The following is a 21,698-nucleotide window of genomic DNA, read 5'->3' as shown; positions in this document are numbered from 1 at the left end:
TTTTAACTACTTTTAACTTTTATGCCCCGATATTTTAGTAATCAAAACAGCAATTGCATTAAAAGTTCAAATTCCTATTAGTCTGCTCCGAGCGGTTTTAAATACCTCATATGAGGTTCTAGAATCCTGGAAAATCATTTTTACGGACCTCCATCCTTCATTTCTTAGCACAGTTTTTTGCCCAAAGCAAAGTTGCATGATATTTAAAGTATAGTGATATTTATATTTACTTACATTAAACAGAATTTTTTAGTTCTAAAAATATGAATTACAAGGCGTTAAAGCACTATACGAGACTAAAATTTTAAAATTAATTTAATTAGTTCCTGGGAAGTTGATTAAGCTAGCAACCTTGTAAGAAAAAAGTGCATTAGAATTTAGGCTTTTTTACTTGTGGCGTCATCTATAAAATAAATCGTCAAGTGCCATAATACGGTTGCAATCGTAAACAGGTTTTTTCTTTGACTAAGTAATTTTACCTACTCAGATCTAGATGGCGCAACAGAAATATTAAAGATTTCTTTGCACAAAATCAAATGATTTCTAATTGTATCGTATAGATGCCCTCACGAACATTTTTAAAATTTAGTTGTGGGGCAATTATTGTGGGTTTCCCCTCTAATCAAAATACTAATAACTACAAACATATGCCACCATTGAAAATAACCAGTGACCCAGCTCAAAAGAAATGAACTAATACATGATTTTGTATATCTACTTAATATTAATTTAAACATTTTATTAAATTATGGTATGATAATCATATTACATGTGAAATGTTTCTTGTAATAACATATCGTTTGATATGATCTGATATGTGCATATGGGTTAAAAAGGTTTATCTTTTATTTTACAATTACTAGGATAAAACATTTTATATATACATGTGTATTTTACTTCAATGTTAAAATGTTTAAGAAATTTGGTGTCAAATACTCCATTGTCTTCCGTACTTAATAAATTAGATGTTTTAATGTAAATAAACTCACAAAGGTTCCAATCATAATAGAAAAGGGAATTGTAAAATGTCTCTATGATCTTAATATATTGAAATTTTCCCTTCATTAGTATCCTAGCAACAATTTTGAAAAGCAATATTTAACTATAATGAGGCAAAATTTAGACTTCTTATCTTTTTATATCGTAAGACAGGTGTATCATACCAAATTAAACGATAATAGTAAAAACATCTTCAAATTATAAAAAGGTATGTTACGATCGTATGTGTCCTTCACCAAATTTTCAAGAAATAATCACCTAGTTCTTGAAGTCTTCATTATCAAAATTATATAAACATGTACATTATTTATCTTACTAGCAAATAATTTAAAAGAAAATTGAAATTCTCAAAGCAAATTCAACTTCTGGTAGAATAAATGCTAAGATTTTGAAAATTTTTTACCGAATTCAAGTTTATGGTAAGTGTTACAAACCGGCACTAATTGGGTGAAATGTTCGTTATAAAATGAAGAGCAACAAAATAGTTGTTTTAAGTTTCTGTTAGTTTCTTAATAATTCTTATTAGAAGCGATTTCGACTAGCGAATGATATTCGTTTCGTACTCCAAATTGGTATGATATATCTTTATTTAATTCCACGAATGAAATTGTTAGGTTCCTAATAAAAATTATTATATATATTAATGATATGATAAAACCGCGCTTATTAAGAGTAAGCATAGAATTTGTCTGAAAATAAAGCTGAAAATGTATCGTTGGAAAATACGAAACCCCCTCAATTAAGAGTGTTTCTATTTGCAGTAAATTTTGTTTAATTATGAATCTTGGCGCATATATATATATATATATATATATATATATATATATATATATATATACAAGGTGTTTCTGAACGTAGTACCATAAATTCAACTACGTATTCTAGGTCCTAAAACATGACGAAAACTTCATATAAACCTATATCGAAAAACGCTTCGTTTTCGAAATACAGGGTGTGAAAAGTTGGTTTATGATTATGGTTTTTTATAAATATTTTCGAAACTATTCGAGATTAAGTAATGAAATTTTATACCTTATTGCAACTTTTTGTGCTCTTTCTGAATTTTTAGAAGGAAATTGCTACATTTTAGCAGGGGCGGATAGCACGGGGGGGTAGTGCTTAAAAAGTGTCTATACTTTTTTGTACTTTATTTTATTGGCGATTTTATAAGAAAAATATTAAATTTGAAGATTTTTACACAAAAAAGGTACTCTTGTTGAAAATCAAAATATTCAACAGTTTTCGAGAAAATTGAGATTTAATAAATCGGTGGATGGTACGATTCATAAACATCAAATTTAAAACTGCGTTGGCTTTGAAATGAAACATTAAATGTATTTGACATTTTCGTACATCGAAGAATAATAAACTATAAATATTACAATTAAAACCCAGTTAACACATTCTCAAAGTATCCACCGTTGGCCTGTACACATGCTCGCAGCCTTTTCTGCAAAGAAAACATTGTTCTCGGTTGATGAAGTAATTGTTGGAAAGCCTGTTGAACACGGTATTGTAGATCTTCTAGGGTCTCTACTGGAGTAGAGTACACATTACTTTTTAATTGTCCCCAGACGGTAAAATCAAGTGGGTTTAAGTCTGGGGACCTAGGAGGCCAATGAATGGGTGCATCAATGCCACGACCGATCCATCTGTTGGGAAAATGAGTATGCAGCCATTGCCTAGGCTCTCTACCATAGTGAGGAGGAGCTCCATCATGCATAAACCAAAGTCTTCGCCTTGTTTCAAGGGGAATATCTTCAAGGAACTCAAAAAAATCATTCCGCAGGAATGCGCAGTACCTATTTGCATTTAAATTTTCCGAAAAAAAATGGTAGCCAATAATTCTATTACTTAAAGTTGAAGCCCAAACATTAATTTTAAAAGAATGCTGGTAATGCGTAACTCTGGTTGCTTTGGGATTTTCTTCTGCCCAAATATGTGAATTGTGCGTGTTAAAAATACCAGCCCGTGTGAAAGTAGCCTCATCTGTGAATATGATCCTTGACATAAAAGTTGGGTCATTGTCATTTTGGGCTAATAACCATTCAGAAAATTCTAGTCGAGGACCGAAATCGTCTGGAAGAAGTTCTTGTACCTGGCGCAGATGAAACGGGTGAAGTTGTTGTTCTTTGACAATTCTCCATGCTACTGCAGGTGAAATATTTGTTTGCAGTGCTACTCGTCTAATACTAATTGCGGGATTATTTTGCAAAATTTCTAAAATTTCTTCCTCCTTCCTAGCTGTTCTCACTGTACGCCTTCGTCCAATATTACTTCCTTTGGGTTTGATGAACCCAGTTTCACGACAACGCCTTTCAACTGCTAAAATTGTTCGTCGATTTGGACAGTTCCGATTAGGAAACTTTTCCGCATATCGTCGGACAGTTTCTTGACTATTTCCATAGCACTCACCTAATGTTAACAACATATCTGTGTACTCTGCATTAGAAAAAGTATTCATTTTCTTTAACAATAGTTGAAATAACAAAATGTTCGGGAACGAAAAACCACTAAACTTTATTAATAAATGTTGTTATGTACGCAGGTGTGAAACAAATTTTTCAGTTTCATTTCAAAGCCAACGCAGTTTTAAATTTGATGTTTATGAATCGTACCATCCACCGATTTATTAAATCTCAATTTTCTCGAAAACTGTTGAATATTTTGATTTTCAACAAGAGTACCTTTTTTGTGTAAAAATCTTCAAATTTAATATTTTTCTTATAAAATCGCCAATAAAATAAAGTACAAAAAAGTATAGACACTTTTTAAGCACTACCCCCCCGTGCTATCCGCCCCTGCTAAAATGTAGCAATTTCCTTCTAAAAATTCAGAAAGAGCACAAAAAGTTGCAATAAGGTATAAAATTTCATTACTTAATCTCGAATAGTTTCGAAAATATTTATAAAAAACCATAATCATAAACCAACTTTTCACACCCTGTATTTCGAAAACAAAGCGTTTTTCGATATAGGTTTATATGAAGTTTTCGTCATGTTTTCGGACCTAGAATACGTAGCTGAATTTATGGTACTACGTTCAGAAACACCTTGTATATATATTAGGTGTACAACTTTGCTTCCGCCGTTTTTGAATAGATGTATGTAGCGGTAAGTAATGATCGAAATAAATAACCCCATGTGGGCATGCAGGAGCCTTGGGCACCTGTTAACATAACCTCATAAAAATATTAGTCTATTTGTGTCTTCATCATAAAGTTATTCGCAATTGAAAATGTCAGTGTACGAGCCAAATTCTCGTCATTTGCGGGAGGTTTTACTTTTCTGCTTCAATATGAAGAAATCTGCTGCTGAGGCTCATCGAATGCTCTCAGATACTTATGGGGAAGCCACTATTAGTGAAAGGACATGTCGTGAGTGGTTTCAGCGCTTCAAGAACGGTGATTTTCACGTCGAAGACCAACATAGCGGTGGAAGAAAGAAGGTTTTCCAAGATGCGAACTTGGAAGCATTACTTGACGAAGACTCGTGTCAAAGTCAACAAGAATTGGCACAATCATTGGGAGTGACTCAACAAACAATCTCAAAACGCCTCAAAGACATGGGAATGATTCAGAAGCAAGGATATTGGGTGCCGTACGAGTTGAAACCAAGAGATATTGACAGGCGTCTGTTCGCTTGTGAACAGTTGCTTGCAAGGCAAAGACGGAAGGGATTTCTGCATCGTATTGTGACTGGGGACGAGAAATGGGTTCATTACGATAATCCCAAACGCAAAAAGACTTGGGGATATCCCGGCCATGCTTCCACGTCGACGGCCAAACCGTCTATTCATGGTTCCAAAATCATGCTCTGTATTTGGTGGGATCAACTCGGCGTAATATATTATGAGCTGTTACAACCAACTGAAACAATCACAGGTGCTCTTTATCGAACCCAATTAATGCGTTTGAGCCGAGCATTGAAAAAGAAACGGCTGCAATACAACGAGAGACATGATAAAGTGATTTTGCAGCACGATAATGCTCGACCCCATGTTGCGCAAGTGGTCAAGAAATACTTGGAAACATTGAAATGGGAAGTCCTACCCCACCCGCCATATTCTCCTGACCTAGCTCCTTCTGATTATCACTTGTTTCGATCCATGGCACATGGGCTAGCTGACCAACACTTCCGGTCTTATGAAGAAGTAAGAAATTGGATAGAATCGTGGATCGCTTCAAAAGATGTCCAATTTTTTCAACACGGGATTCGTATGCTGCCCGAAAGATGGGAGAAAGTAGTGGCCAGCGATGGACAATACTTTGGATCCTAAAGGTATAATTAGTTTTTTACAATAAAATCGCGAAATTCGGAAAAAAAACGGCGGAAGCAAAGTTGTACACCTAATATATATATATATATATATGAAGTAATTTGTAATATTTATCATGTTATATTATTGTGTCTTGTAATTAAATTAACATGACATAACATCCTTCTGCGTTTTAACAATGTTAATTCATATCTTTTTCCTCCTTTTCATAAACACCTGGTTCCATTCTTGGCGTTAAATGAATATAACCAACATCAATTTTTAAAACTGGAACCAATACAATTTGAAAACGTCGCTGGATGTTTTTAACTAGGTTAGTTATTTGATCTTGACGATTCTGCTGCCATTGCTCTGTAGAAGCAATAACAAGTTCCTGGATGGTTCCAGGAGGATTTCTTTAAGAGTTAACAGCCCTGGAAAGCATATTCTATAGGGTTTATGTCAGGCGACAAAGGAGAGCAATCTAAACGGTTGATTCCCTCAGTTTCAAGGTAGTCATTTACTGCCATACTAAGATGAGTACAGGCTTTATCGCCTATGAACACAAATATATTACCAACAGCCCCTTGCCATAGTCTAATACACGGATCTAGAATGTCCTCAATGCATCTACCAACCGTCATTGTTCTTTGAACATGAATTACGTCGGGATGCTCGTCGGACATTATACTAGCCCAAAATATGGTATTTCCTCTCACAAAAGGAGGCACGGGGCAAGTTGAGAAGCTGTTGATGGCTTTCTTCGACTTGAATTCGGTGGCTATCATTTATCAAATAATTTCTTGTCGCATCTGAAAAAAGAACAAAATTTCAGAATCCTTCGGCTAAGAGTATATGCTGTTCAACATACTGCAATCAACGAAGTCTGCTGTGTTGATATTATAACTGAGGAACTTATTGATTAATGAAATCGCAAACCAGACTGAATAATTCGTATTCTTAACGTTGAATAAGAAATGGCGACTCCAAGTACACGTCGAACTTCTCTTCGAAGCTCTGAAGTAGCATTTCGCCAAATTATTAAGTGTGTATACTAATTCTGTCTGTAATTAGTAACACGCCTACGGCCACTTCGGTGTCTATCTTGCGTAGAGTTAGTCTAAATAGCGATTCCATATACGGGAGACGTCGCTTTGAAAAGCGCCTATTGGCTCAGCTGCAAATCTCTGCAAACGCCCTTCTCCCACTAAAGTTACTATTCTTGCACGGTCAATTTTTGGTATCAGTTGGTAATTCAAGGTTTTGCTTTGAACCCTAAAATAGTAATAGCCCATATCAACAATATAAGTCTCGAATTCTGTATTTAAGAAAAAAATGTAGGAAAAAATTCTTTATCGATACAAAAAGAGTACCGTGGTTAATAATAAACCATAAATATGAATGGAACAAATAAATTCTTGTGGGAAATTATTTTAAAATAGGAAAACCAGGTGATGCAAAATTTTTGGAGCTAGGTGCATTTTCACAAAAACACGTATTTCGATGGGTAAATATAGAATTTATTTGATGTTACAGATTCTTAAACAATGAAATTACTGAAGCACCATTAAATTGCAAATTGTCCGAGTTTTTTTGCTTTGCGTTTAACTCTGTAGGTTGTAGATCGAGAACCAGAGCTGCATTATCTTAGAAGTGCGTATTTACATTATTAGTGATTAACTTATGAAATGCTGCTGTGATTCAAAATCTGAAATGAACAAAGGGGTCTTTTACGTTTTGAGGCAAAATACTTTTAAACTAATCACATTTTTTTATCATAAAAAGTACTTAAGTAGCTACTATTCCCCAGTTCATTTCTTGTTAAACTAATAATAATTATAAAAAATATATTTCAATCTAAGAGTGTAATGAGTCTTCCTTGAAACTAATAAATAGTTGCAGGAAGAGTGATTTCAGCTCTTATTGAAACTAATCTTACATAATAAATTAGCCCATCACCTGACCCTGGTTAAATATGAAAAGGATATCGTCGTATAACTAGATAAGTCTCAGTAAAAATGTAAATTTTGTATCCCAGTTCCTAAGAGCACAATGTCTGAATGATAACTTAACTATTACTCGCAATTATCATTAGATATTATTTTCCTTGAAACCAGCAAATCACATAGAAGAAGTGATGCAAGGCACTATAAGTAAAATATGAGCACTTTTGACTGAAAAGCCATGATGGCACTTTTAGGAGCAGTATTCTTGTGTTTCAATCTAAGGATTTATGGTTATCCCATATTTCATCAATTTGCTGTAAATATAGCAGCATAAGTACATTCTGTGTGTCGCTGTTATTGAAAGAAACAAAGGTAAAAAGTTTGGACGGAGAGGATACAATTTTCGAAATGGCAAGGTGAAAATTAAGTATCCACTTGGATAAAGAGTCTTAAATTAAACGGATCAACTGCTATGACTATACGCAGTGTTAGTGTAAGGTCCACTATAAATCGAGCTTCCTGGATTTGAAACTGACTTCTTTCTTCTTCTCGCTAAGAGGCACAGAATTGCGGCCAACACGCACAACATCAGGATCAAGCCTGCTACGCATATTCCTATGGCAAAGTTTCGTTGAGAGATGCAAATGGCGTCATCGGGATACTGAAAATAAAATAGTAGTGAATACACATATCTATGTATAATCTACACCTAATTTCAAAAAAGATTGCTCATTCATTACAATTGAATATCACAATGAATTCTGAAATAAATTAACTGCCAAGCGGCAGATACACAATATCTTTTCTGATAGATTACTCATATTATTAATAATTCATTACACGCAATATGCTGCTATTAAATAATGATTTATAAACGAGAAACAACGGATGTAGTATGTGATGCGTTCCTATGAATGCACTATGCTCATTGTCTTTCTGGTTGGTGAAGCTAGCGTACTATGTCTTTTCCACGTATATGTAGTTAGTATTCCTCGTACACATACAAACGAAATACGACCAACTTCCTTTCCTCTTTTTACGATTAATTTAGTAAATGTGTTTTCGTCGCTTCCTTAGCAGCCATGCAAAAAATGTATTAAAAGAAATGATCAAAGAAGTTTTCGAATAGATATACATTAGATTTTTTTATAACGAAAGTTAATGACAAGCACCAATGGATTACGATCATCATCATAATCATTACTTCTAATAAAAACATAATAACATCGTAAAAAATCATTAATTCAGCTTAGGTTTACCAACCTTCTCGCTGAAGACCGAGTCATCATCTAGACCGGCTTTGGCGAGGTCGTTGGCTTCGTTAACATAAAGGCCGCTGTATACTTCGATGGTAGCGGGGGTGCCATCCGAGTCACTGCCTTCCGCCCCCGCTTGACGACGAGGCCGAGTACCTGTAATTCCGCTGCAAACTGAGGGCTAAAACAAATAATACATAATTTATTATTGCGCAAATGTATGTTCATTGTAAAAATCAATAATGCGTTAAAAAATATTCTTAAAAATCACTTGAAACATTGAGGGTCAATTCTGAAGAATGACATGCCGGAGGTAGCACTTGAAGTGATCCAACTACCAGTATAATACTGATAAACACAGGTTTTGTGACATGATAATTTGTAGGCGTGTCTAATGTATTTTAATACCCTGAAATCAAATCTGAAAACAGAATTTTTTTATCACCCTATTCTGTAATATGCATAATTATAATTTACAATACGTAAAATTTCTTATATTGCATCCTGCCACGGCATACATGGTGACCCATATGTTCTGTTAAAACAAGTCTGTCCATGTTTACTACATTTAAACAGTATATGTTTCGCGACGATATTGCGTTTATTAGTAAACCGGTTTCGGAATTGGTTATATTTTCGATGTGTTGGACACTGGAATGCAATTGGGGTATACCAAATACTTAGTTGATCCTAACAAGGCATTATTTCTACCTTTACACGTTAAATTGGGACTCATGAAGAATTTTGTTAAAACAATGGATCGGAATAGAAAAGGGCTCTTGTATTTAAAAAAAAAATTTCCGAGACTTGCTGAGGCAAAAATTAAAGAGAGCATATTATGAGCCGCCACAAGTATGAAAAATAATGAAAGATAAAATATTTGACAATATTCTAAATGGAACTTAATTACGAGTTTGGAGAGCTTTTAAATTTATTGTTAAAAATTTTCTTGGAAACTTGAGAGATGACAATTATAAAAATATTACAAATGAACTACTTAATGCTGATAAAGTATTGTCTTTAAAAATTCACTTTTTGGACTCCCACCTCAATTTCTTCCCTGAAAATTTGAGAGCAGTAAGTGACGAACATAGGGAACGGTTCCATTAAGACATTTCTGCCATGGAAAAACGATATCAAGGCAAATGCAGTGTCACTTTGTTTGCTAATTATTACTAGGCATTGTTAAGGGATACTCCAGAAAAAAATAGCGCCGTAAAACATCGAAAATTATATTCTGATCTACATTTAAAATTAATAATAAAATACATCTGCCGTTAAATTTTAGTAGAAAATAACGTTCTATAGAAAAAACTATGGGTGATACAAAAAAATCTAAGGTCAGTTTTGGCTTTTTCGACAAGTTTTAAACACCTTACTTTATCCGTGTTACAAAAAAAATAGATGTTTGTTTACCAGTGTAATAGGTACTTGATAAGTTTATACAGGTACACAGGTACATAAGTTATTACCTCTTTTTTAATCAATAACATAGGATAATAAAGAGTAAGACTGCGGGTGCGTCAACCCTGGAGTGCTAGCTTACGCTAGAAAACAATATAGCTTTTTGATTGATAGTGATAATCATTACGACGCCATGAACATGAATGTTTCATGTGCTTTCATTGGATTGAAAAAACTGAAAATCGCCAGTAATAATATGAAGTGTAAGTCAGTTATGCGGATGAGCTCGCAAATTGAACGTTTCAATTCTATGCTTTATTGAAGGAATTTTATCATTGCCATCTTTTACCGCGGCTCTAAGGTGGGCCCGATACAATGTTTCGGGTCATATCCCAGTTGGAGGTGTGCGCTAACCTGGCACTCTTAATCAAAAAGTACTAAATCCGTTACTTTGAGGGTCAGGAAGGTTAATTTATTAATTTTCTATTTAAGTAAAACATACAAGAATGACTTCCCCACAGCTGAGTAACCGTTAACTATTAAATTTCTTTACAAAGTGTGTCAAATCTACCCATCATAAATTTTCCTTAAATTCATAACCATGGTAATTCAGAAGCAAAGTGTTGTTTTATAAGAATTTGAGAAGCGCACAATAATATATTTAGGTAACCACATACCTTAGAATCACAACCGTCATGGGCTTTCAAGCACAGCTTGACATTACATTGGTAGTACACTGACGCAATGTATGGGAACTTATGAGCTTTAAACTGGACTTCGGCCCTATTACTGTCCGACGAATACTGGAAAATCCCCATTATTTCTTTGTCTGTAGGACATCCTTCAGAATCAATGAGCTTTTGTTCTCCCCAACCCAGACCGTCTGAAAGATGCCACAAAAAGGTATTGAATCTAATTTAAACTAATTTTTTATATTACCTTTTACTACGCAGTCGGTAACTCGGATGCCATAAATGTCCTGAGAGTCAATGGACACAACTAAGCTCAAGGGGTCCCCGATTTTAACGTTCTCTGCAACCACATGATTGGTTGATTCGCCGGAGTAAATTTTCATGCTGCATCCTGGCATTGCTGCTATTGCCGTCACTGGGTCTTCCGATGATGAGCTGAAATTGCAACAATGCAAAAATGACAAAAAGAACCAAAAGTCACCAACCTACTAGTAAAATAACTTTATTATAAAAACTTACTCCATCTTCAATGCTTCGTTATAGGCTGTATTGTTTCTCGTCTTGTAACGGCATCTGATATGGTACCCCTTGCCTTGGTTTGTGACTAATTTTAAATGTGGCTGAACGACTATTGTATTAAAATATTCAATGCCGCCGTCATCCTGGAAGAGAAAGGAACTCATTATTGCCTTCCCTTTTTTTATTGTCTATTATTATCAACGCATAGATTTAAAATAAGCAAAGGAAAGAACCGACTTTAGTAAGATAAACTAATAGTATTGAAAACCCCCAGTAACATTTAATTACACATAGTATTCATCAACAGAAGTTAATAAGTTGGTAGTGGTTTTAAGGTTACCATTGTTGATACAAGATCATCAGATGGACTATGACACATTGAATACACCAAGAAATTGTAGTCATTTCTAAATGTACGTGAAGGTCACCATTAAATTCACATTTACTTACTCGTACCTACCACAAAATCATCATAAAATTACCGGAAAATCAATATTTTATAGTGTACATTACGTCACCATTAAAAAAGACGGTAAACAGATATTGCACTGAACAGCGACACTTAACATATGAAAGTCACACATACATAAGTTGTTATCGACCTCCAATTAGCAATAATTAATATTAAAGCCAATTAAATATAAAGTTGGATAATAATGATGTAAAGTGTAGATGATTTTAACGAGTCATTAACGGCATTTTCTTAGCTGTTCATCATCTCACAAACATCTATTCGTAATTCTGGTTTGATAATGGGTTGATGTTGCTTTCCAATAAATCATGGTGTTCAAGGCCGTAAACAAGCAACATCAAGTGAGGACGGACGTATTTGGAGCTGAGGCTTGACAAGAATAACTATTAAGTGTGACTGGTGACCGAACGTTGTTCATGCAAGATACCAATGGCTAAGATCTGTTAAGTCTTTTCGTTTGCGAAAAGATCAATAGTCGTAACTCCGATACTTCGTTTCTTGGTTCACTTCGTAGATAAGAATTATGTAGTTGAAAATATGATAAAAAGATAAATATGATGGATGATAAGAAGATAGTCAGAGAAGATTTAAAGCCCTGAGTAGATTAGCCAGCGAGTTGAGTCCTTCAGTATAAATTTATTAGTAAGCTTTTCGGTGCATCCCAAACAAACTGTCCGAAAGAGTTTTACTTTTCAGCAAAGACTTACATTTAATCATTTAGTTATACAGAGTGCCCATTAAACATACGGCAAAAATTCAGGGAATTATTCTCTGGACTATAAGAATATTTTGTCCTTTGATAAATTTTGAAAAGCCTCTTTGTTCCGAAGATACAGGGCGAGAAAAATTTTCGACAATAGCGATATTTTATTACTAAATATTATATAGCTATATATAAAGCTTCTTAATGTACAAGAACTGTTGAAAAATGACTACCTCGAGTGAAGTAGTCATTATGAAGACCTTGACCAATCCATTTCTTGAGAAATTCGCTTCATCGGTAAAAATAATCGTCATCTAAGTAGACCTCACGTATAGCTTGCTCCATCCTCTAAATCCCCTAAGTTATTTCCCATGGGAGCATCTAAAGTCATTAGTTTATAATACTCCAGTGGAAAATGTGGAAGATTTGGAAAATCAGATCATTGGTGGGTGAAACTTAATAAAAAACAATCCTGGTGTTTTTGAAAGAGCTTGGCAGTCAATGAGAAGAAAATTTGATTCTTGCATCTTAGCTAGAGGTAATCATTTTCAACAGTTCTTGTAGATTACGAAGCCTTACATGTAATATTTAGTAATAAAATATTGCTATTGTCGAAAATTTTTCTCGCCCTGTATCTTTGTAACAAAGAGACTTCAAAAATCATCAAAAGACAAAATATTCTTATAGTCCAGGGAATAATCCCCTGAATTTTTGCCGTATGTTTAATGGGCACACTATATTTTGCTAAGCAGCTTTCCATAAAAATTTATTATATAATCTAGATGATAAGTGCTTATTTCAAGTTTCTGCAACAATTTGGTAATACTTGGTTACTCCGCACTGCGTCCTTTGTTCAACTGCAATCAACATGATGCGGTAAAGTACCTTTTCCGACTCCTACTTTAATGCTACTTGTTGCATAAGTTTTCTGTAACCACCATATTTTGGCAAAATTTTTGGTTTCCTATAATCAACCGTAAAAGACATGTTTGCCTTTTCATCAAATAATAGTGCAAAATAGTAAATTCAAGGGGATTTTATGTTTTCGCTTGACGAACAACGAATTATTTTGTCGCTCATTTTCCAACGCTTCACTTTTCAAAACGGCTTTGAAAGTATCTTCACTAGAAAACTGCAAGGTAATGGCTCTAACATTAATATGTAATTTGTAAAAATATTATATAATATATTTGTATAGCTACTTGAATTAACAAAGCAATTCTCCTTCAACCTTAATATTTTTTAATCTTCTTTGAAAATGTTTGCGTATTTAGGATAGTTTGGTTTTTTATAACAATGTTATTTCCTGAAAAAACACTACATACCTATACAAGTGCCACTTCATGCGGAAAACATTACTTATTTTTTCCGCGGAAAAGTAATGTTTTCCGCATGACGTTGCACTTGAATAAGTATGCAGTGATTATAATTCCTATGTTAGGATGCCACAATGCCTGTAGGCATATGACTTTGAGATTGAGTACTATACATCAATTCTTGTCCATAAATCTGAAAAACTAGGAATTGTATAGGGGGAAATTAATTACCTGTCTTAATTTTTAGAATTCATTCTAAATATACAATACATTTTGCATTAGTATGGTAATTAGAATATTTTCATTGTATCATTACCGTTTGTCGCAGGTTTTTTGAGTTCATACAAGTTGTTTTAGTTTTAAGCCACATAATTTCCAATTCACTAATTTTTTATAAGAGTAAAGATAAGATAAGAGTAAAGGATTGTTTTCCTTTCCTTTTAAAACTTCCAGTAAAGTGTTGATACCATTACGTTCTAATTGTTAATTTAGGACGTAAAATTATTAAAATTTTTTTACTTGGAAATGATGGATCGGATAAAAAATCTCAAGGGGGACTATTTCTCCAAAATTGAACAAGGAATTCAAGAATAATTTTTATTTCCAGAAAAGCCGGTAGCGTACAGCTTTTCCTGAAAAAATATCCCTAAAAATAGAGGAAGGCACCTCACTGGAAAAGCTAAAAAATATTTTTTCCAATAAAACATTGATCAGGTAAATCGAAACGTTGAGAACTGATTCAACTATTTTAGAACAAGCAAAAATCTTCATGAAGAATACACTTTTCATGTAAAATGAAAAATAAGAAACTTTCACCTCTTGATAACCTTATACGTCGACATATTGTACATTTTACTTATTACACTTTTTCTTATTTTCTCAGTTCGATTTTATCACAAGGAACTGACGAGAAAGAATGATACAATATGATATGATACAATAAACTGCTGTAGGTGAAGGCGTGTGTAGAACCTCCAAGGTTTCACGTGGGAGCCTTTAAAGGTTAATGTCAAATTCTTTGTTACTATCAACACGCAAAAGCAAACTAACGATTAATATCAATGGAGTCTTTATTCTCACCTGCCTCTTAAGTTTACATCTTAAGTTTGGTCCAAAATCGAAAGTGGAAGGCGTGAATGAAAACATTTGCTAAACGTGTCTACATTTCCACAACATTGATGTTCCTCGCCTACATGTTCTTATATGAGGTTTACATCTGTGTTACAAAACAAGTTATGACATAGTCCTTTAGCTTGATATTTTCTAATCAAATGGGTGTTATACAAGGTTTTCCAATTCTGGAAAATTATTAAACTTTGAAACTATAGCCAAGGTAATTGTTGTGAAAGATATTATCAACACTCTGTGCCTCGCTCCTTTTAAGGACCCCGAAAAGTTGTTCTAGTTGAAAAAACTTGAACAGTTGCCATCTTCATTATAATCCTATTTCGTCAAGTTCATTATACTTTTGCTACCGTTATAATAACACTCGCATATGCATATTCCGATTACCATGTTTGCCGTGCATCTTCCACTATGCCTTATAAGCTATATGTGGCACGTCGGTTATTATTAATGACATCGCAGGTGTGATCGTGCAGAATTTAAATGTAAAGGTACCTAACTATGCTTATATGTCTCACATAACAGTACACTTCCTTGATGCACTTAACCGCTTTTAAGCTGTAATGTGAGAACCTTGTTAATGGTAATATGCAACTAATATGGTTTCTTATTGAATGTCAATAGAATTAGTACCAAGTTTGTATTGAATGTAACTAAAATAAGTGGCAATTTGCATCTTTATACAGGGTGTTTTAGCTTTCTGATTTTCTTCAACTGTCTTTTTTCTGATTTCTATCTGAGCTTTTACAAGGGATGATCAAGATGGGGAAACTCCTTGCTTGAATCTTCGTTTCCGGGGTTTCCGAAATACCGCTCCCCAAAAGTGACTAAAGTGTGCTGTTTCCTATTTTTGTACACTATTTTTGTGCGCAGTTTATTTTCTATACAGGGTGCAACATATCATCATGGAGATGTTTCAAGGAACGATAGTATTCTGCAAAATAATAAAAAATTCTAATTGGTCCATAGTTCAAAACGCACCATTTTCGATATACAGGGTGGCAAAGTTTTAAAGAAAATAGGTGTACGAAATTAAAAAAATTTAACTCGAGACATACGTGAGACAAACACAAAATATGAGAAAAAATGTGAAACTTTGCCATCTTGTATATCGAAAATGGTGCGTTTCTGACCCCGGGTCTATTAGCATTTTTTAATTTTTTTGCAGAGTACTATTGACCTCTGAAATAGGCCACGATGATACGTTACATCCTTTATATATTTTTGAAACAAAAAGTGAAGGCAGTTTGAAAATTTATTTAGCAATTAACTATAACATTTGAATGCCAGAAGTCAAATTATCAAGTTCGTCTTCACGTTACACTAAATCACTTTAGTACATTTTTCACACATGTATAATAGTAGATGCTGAGCGACTAAACTACAGTTTCATTATAAAACCTTTGCTTTCTCACGGCAATAATTCCAGGAAACATGGACACTGAGGCTTTATTATTATCTCTTTTCTAAGTTCCATAAAAATGATATACTGCTATCATCAAGGCATAGACCTATTAAAACATCCATCCTCAATGATTGCCGTGTTTTTCTTACTTCCATCTTGTTACGCTTAATAACACTGCCTGTAGCAAAACAGTTTGCTATTATATGATCGTAATATGGCGTTTTATAATAAGTATACGTGTACCGGCCCTGAGAATATCTTCACGATGACTATCGGGCCGAAGATCTTTCTCCACAGCGCGAGCGTCCTTCCACTATAAAAAAGGAATTTTAAAAGTGATCTGTTGCAAAACCGGTCTGAACTTCGGTGCAATGCTCTTGAAATCATGAAATCAAGCTGAAATAGCTTTACACTTGTCTCGGGGCCTTAATATACTCGTGTGCTACAGTTAGATAGTTTCTCATAATTTTTTGTTCTACGATAGACAATTAAATTCGAATTATACTGAGTGGGTTCAAAAAATAGCGCAATCTTCCACGCAAAAAGCCATAACGGCTATAATTTACAATTTTTAATTAATGAAGTGCTATTACAATTTCATCTAGCGATAACCGTTAATTTATTCAGCACTAATTACTATTTCATGCGGTTCTTCGTGCAGTTACGTTTAAGATCATCTGAAGAGCAAAATGTATTTCCACTTTGATGAACAAACTTTCAGATTGGCAAAGTTATCTTTGAGACTTTTGGCCACTTAGCAGAATTCATATCATACACAGGGTGACAATTTGAAAACTTACAATGGCTATATCTGGGGAGCAAAAAAAGGTATTAAAAATTTCCCGAACCAACTTCTATAATGTTGAGGGGGAACCAAAATGGTGTATTGCCTAATCTGTTCTCACTTATTCCTTCATCCCCAGCCGCCACAACTAAATAGCGTGAAATGGCAACCCCATCCTTGTGATGCCTTATCTTAAAACTTTCAAAAAATGCTATTCGATGATACCCTACAAAGCTACATTTGATCAAGTGGTTTTGGGTCAAATACGGAAAATCTAATTGAAATTTATTACTTTTTAATTTATTAATTATTAATTTAATAAATGTTGATCATAATTCATATTGTGTCCTGGCAGAAACCTTAAAACTTTTAAGCACGTTAAAGTCTTTTTTACTTCTAAATAATTTTTTCTATGACCTCTATTATTAAGCGAAAAAACAAAAAGTTTAAAAATATGTTGTTTACGTTTTTATCCTTCAGTATTTACAGGTTTAGTTTTACAGTTTTATTTTACGACATAAAACTTACAGAGAAAAAACAACGTTAAAATATAAACCACCCAGTTTACAACTTTTTGTTTGTTCGGTTAATAATAAAGACCACAGTTGTAAAAAAGGCTTTAAAATGTCTTAGAATTTTAAGATTGCTGCCAGGATACTAATATGAACGATTTTCAACATTTATTAAATGAATAATTAATTAATTAAATGGTAATACATTTCAATTAGATTCTCCTTAATCAATCAAACATTATTTGACCAAATACAGCTTTGTAGAGTATCATCGAAAAGCATTTTTGGGAACTTTAAGACAAAGTACCACAAGTAGGAAATTGTCATGTAACATTATTTAGTTGGGGTGGTTGAGGGGGTAAGTGAAGGCGGATTAGTTAATATTATCCATCATTTTAGTTCTCTTTCGATATTATAAAAGTCTGTCCGAGCGATTTTTGATATCTTTTTTGTTCCCCAGATATAGTCATTGCAAGTTTTCAAATTGTCCGTATGTACATATGTAGAGGTGTCGTATTTATGTTCTAATCATTCCTTCATGGTGGATTTATCGAAAAGAATCACGTTTCTTATTCTGCCGAATACAGTGTGTCGAAGATAAAGACATCCAGCTTGATTAAATAAGAGACAAATTGCACATTCAAGGTAGTAATTTCACGACATAGATAAATCTACAAAATTATTTTCTGAATTTTAGTTATTTTGGAAAAGACCGAAATTTTCGAATTTCCTCTTTATTTTCTTCCCGAGTTAAGGCAGAAATGGAGTAAATGCTGTTATCCCTTGTGTTTCTGATGGACCGTCACGTACCAATAACCATTCTTCAAGTTTAGATTACTTCAGTTTATACAATATGTTCAAGATAAGGACGTCCAGCATGGGAATCTCATAAACAGTAATCGATGCAAATTTACTTAAATAGGAGACAAATTGCATATTCAAGGAAGTAATTTCGTGGTGCAAACAGATCTACAAAATTACTCTTCATTTCCTTACGAGTCGTCCAAAAGCTTTACGGTTTGGATTTAAGTATCATCCCACGTAAACATATGTTCAGATTTTTTTATTTCTTCATTTACTTCACGTTTCGCAATCGTTACGTACATCCTTGATGAAGTCATCACATAGATTTACTAGTTTTGCTTCAAGGTAACAAAATCATCACCAACCAATCCATATGTCTGATTATTTAATGACTGTTTAATTAAGTTTTATAATAAACATTTAATGTGTAGAATAAAGCTTTGTGTCAGAGTGAGACCCACATAGAGAATATTAATTATTTATATTCATAACTAGGGGATGGTCAAATTCTTAAAGTAGGAAGGTCATGTCTAATGAACTAATGAAGAAATTCAATAATTATTTACGAATGAAAGGACATACAGACTATAACGGTCTTAACAGAAGGTTTTTCAACGAAGAACCTTCAACTTTATTTTTTTATTTCATTTGCGTGACATCACTGAAAGATATTTTGGTGGCTTTTGTCAGTTTAGCGTTAATTCATGTCATTCATAGTCAACTTTGGACCCACTAGTTAAGACTCGTTTCGCCTATAAGTTGTTCGTTAATGTCGCTGTTTGTGAGCAAAATGTAAATTTCGATAATTTCGCAAACATTCTCTTCGTCTACCTACATAACACACACATATTTAGCAGTTTCGGATTTATACAGGAGTAATTTTATATGGATTTCCTTTTAAAAAAGGTCACTTTCAGTCTTTTTTTCAATTGGATATTATATCTCTTCTCTTTTTCCTGCCCACACACAGCGGAAATACAAAGTTTCGTAAGAGAGTTATTCTTTTAAATATCGCATGTGATTAAAGTATCTGATTATTACATATCTGATTATTACACACAACTGATTATTTTTATTAATTATTGTTAATAGTTATATTAAGAACCTCTTTTTAATTAGATGATAATAAAATAAATATTGTGGATTTTACCTCGATTATCTCACTTCGAGGATAAATTTTTGTCTGTAAAACTGATTTCTTAATAAAACTTCTTTAAACAGTTTCCTTTCACTTCTCATTCACAAGTTACCTTTAAATCCCTTTTACTTGTTAGACATTCATGTAGGATGAGCCGTATAAAGTTGCTCATGCCAATTTCATTTTGCCAAAAGAAAGAGAAATTTTTTAAATCTTTCTATCAAAATTGTCCAATTTGTAAAAAAAATAATATACATAGATTTTAGCTGTTTTCGCATCATTTCAAGTATATGTTGGTAGGTTATCAATTTATTGTATTAGGTGTACAACTTTGCTTCCGCCGTTTTTTTTCCGAATTTCGCGATTTTATTGTAAAAAACTAATTATACCTTTAGGATCCAAAGTATTGTCCATCGCTGGCCACTACTTTCTCCCATCTTTCGGGCAGCATACGAATCCCGTGTTGAAAAAATTGGACATCTTTTGAAGCGATCCACGATTCTATCCAATTTCTTACTTCTTCATAAGACCGGAAGTGTTGGTCAGCTAGCCCATGTGCCATGGATCGAAACAAGTGATAATCAGAAGGAGCTAGGTCAGGAGAATATGGCGGGTGGGGTAGGACTTCCCATTTCAATGTTTCCAAGTATTTCTTGACCACTTGCGCAACATGGGGTCGAGCATTATCGTGCTGCAAAATCACTTTATCATGTCTCTCGTTGTATTGCAGCCGTTTCTTTTTCAATGCTCGGCTCAAACGCATTAATTGGGTTCGATAAAGAGCACCTGTGATTGTTTCAGTTGGTTGTAACAGCTCATAATATATTACGCCGAGTTGATCCCACCAAATACAGAGCATGATTTTGGAACCATGAATAGACGGTTTGGCCGTCGACGTGGAAGCATGGCCGGGATATCCCCAAGTCTTTTTGCGTTTGGGATTATCGTAATGAACCCATTTCTCGTCCCCAGTCACAATACGATGCAGAAATCCCTTCCGTCTTTGCCTTGCAAGCAACTGTTCACAAGCGAACAGACGCCTGTCAATATCTCTTGGTTTCAACTCGTACGGCACCCAATATCCTTGCTTCTGAATCATTCCCATGTCTTTGAGGCGTTTTGAGATTGTTTGTTGAGTCACTCCCAATGATTGTGCCAATTCTTGTTGACTTTGACACGAGTCTTCGTCAAGTAATGCTTCCAAGTTCGCATCTTGGAAAACCTTCTTTCTTCCACCGCTATGTTGGTCTTCGACGTGAAAATCACCGTTCTTGAAGCGCTGAAACCACTCACGACATGTCCTTTCACTAATAGTGGCTTCCCCATAAGTATCTGAGAGCATTCGATGAGCCTCAGCAGCAGATTTCTTCATATTGAAGCAGAAAAGTAAAACCTCCCGCAAATGACGAGAATTTGGCTCGTACACTGACATTTTCAATTGCGAATAACTTTATGATGAAGACACAAATAGACTAATATTTTTATGAGGTTATGTTAACAGGTGCCCAAGGCTCCTGCATGCCCACATGGGGTTATTTATTTCGATCATTACTTACCGCTACATACATCTATTCAAAAACGGCGGAAGCAAAGTTGTACACCTAATACAATTAAACAATTCCAGAACTTTTTGAATTACTTGCCAGTTGCACTGCGCTTCATTGCGATGTTGCGCAACGAAGTGCAGTGCGACTGACAGCATTGTTTAGCGTAACTCAGCTCAAGCATTACTGTTTTTTCCGATACTCATTTTTTACCTTTTCGAGAAGTTTCAGCTAATTTTTTAGAACAAGTTTTGTGTGTTTGGCAATTTTTCGACATTTTGCAAGATGAATTTAAATGAAGAGCGACGTGTTTGTGTCAAGTTTTGTACTAAAGTGGATAAAACTCTTACTGAAACTTTTCAAATGTTGCAAGAGCGGTTTGGGAATAAATGTTTGAGTCATGCTAACAGTTTCTTTCAACTAAAAAGGTGTGGCACTGCGAATTCCTTCCACGAGGTGAAAAAATTGATCGTTTTTGTTATTTTCAAATCCTGAGAAATTTGCGTGAGGCTGTGCAAAGGAAGAGATCGGTGCTATGATGAAATGGAAATTGGATACTGCACCTTGACAATGCACCTGTTTATTCTACATTGCTCATTCGCGATTTCTGCACAAAAAAACGGTATAACTGTTATTCCTCACTCACTAGACCTTGCCCCTATGGACTTTTTTCCCTCTTGTTTCCTAAACACAAGAAACCTTTGAAAGGGCAGTGGTTTGACTTGATTGAAAACATTAAAGAAAAATCACTGGAAGGGCTAAACAGCATTTCACAAGAATAGTTCTCAGGATTCTTCCAGCAGTGAAAACGACATTGGAAGA

The 21,698-nt window shown here is 34.3% G+C and overlaps 1 protein-coding gene across 1 annotated transcript in view; it reads right to left on the bottom strand.

Moving 5' to 3' along the window:
• Nucleotides 1-6,754: 6,754 nt before the first annotated feature.
• The window catches only part of pio (piopio), a 29,006-nt gene continuing 14,062 nt past the window's right edge, over nt 6,755-21,698 (bottom strand). Inside the window, exons 5-9 of the mRNA XM_066397530.1 lie at nt 11,074-11,216; nt 10,802-10,989; nt 10,540-10,745; nt 8,466-8,639; nt 6,755-7,863 (exon numbers count right to left, since the gene is read on the bottom strand). Of these exons, the coding sequence (XP_066253627.1) occupies nt 7,666-7,863; nt 8,466-8,639; nt 10,540-10,745; nt 10,802-10,989; nt 11,074-11,216 (909 nt within the window). The 3' untranslated portion in view covers nt 6,755-7,665. The remainder of the gene's footprint in view (nt 7,864-8,465; nt 8,640-10,539; nt 10,746-10,801; nt 10,990-11,073; nt 11,217-21,698) is intronic.

The sequence above is a fragment of the Euwallacea similis genome, chromosome 15 (genome assembly GCF_039881205.1).
Source record: "Euwallacea similis isolate ESF13 chromosome 15, ESF131.1, whole genome shotgun sequence".
Taxonomy (NCBI): Eukaryota; Metazoa; Arthropoda; class Insecta; order Coleoptera; family Curculionidae; genus Euwallacea; species Euwallacea similis.
This window is presented reverse-complemented; position numbering and strand designations above follow the sequence as displayed.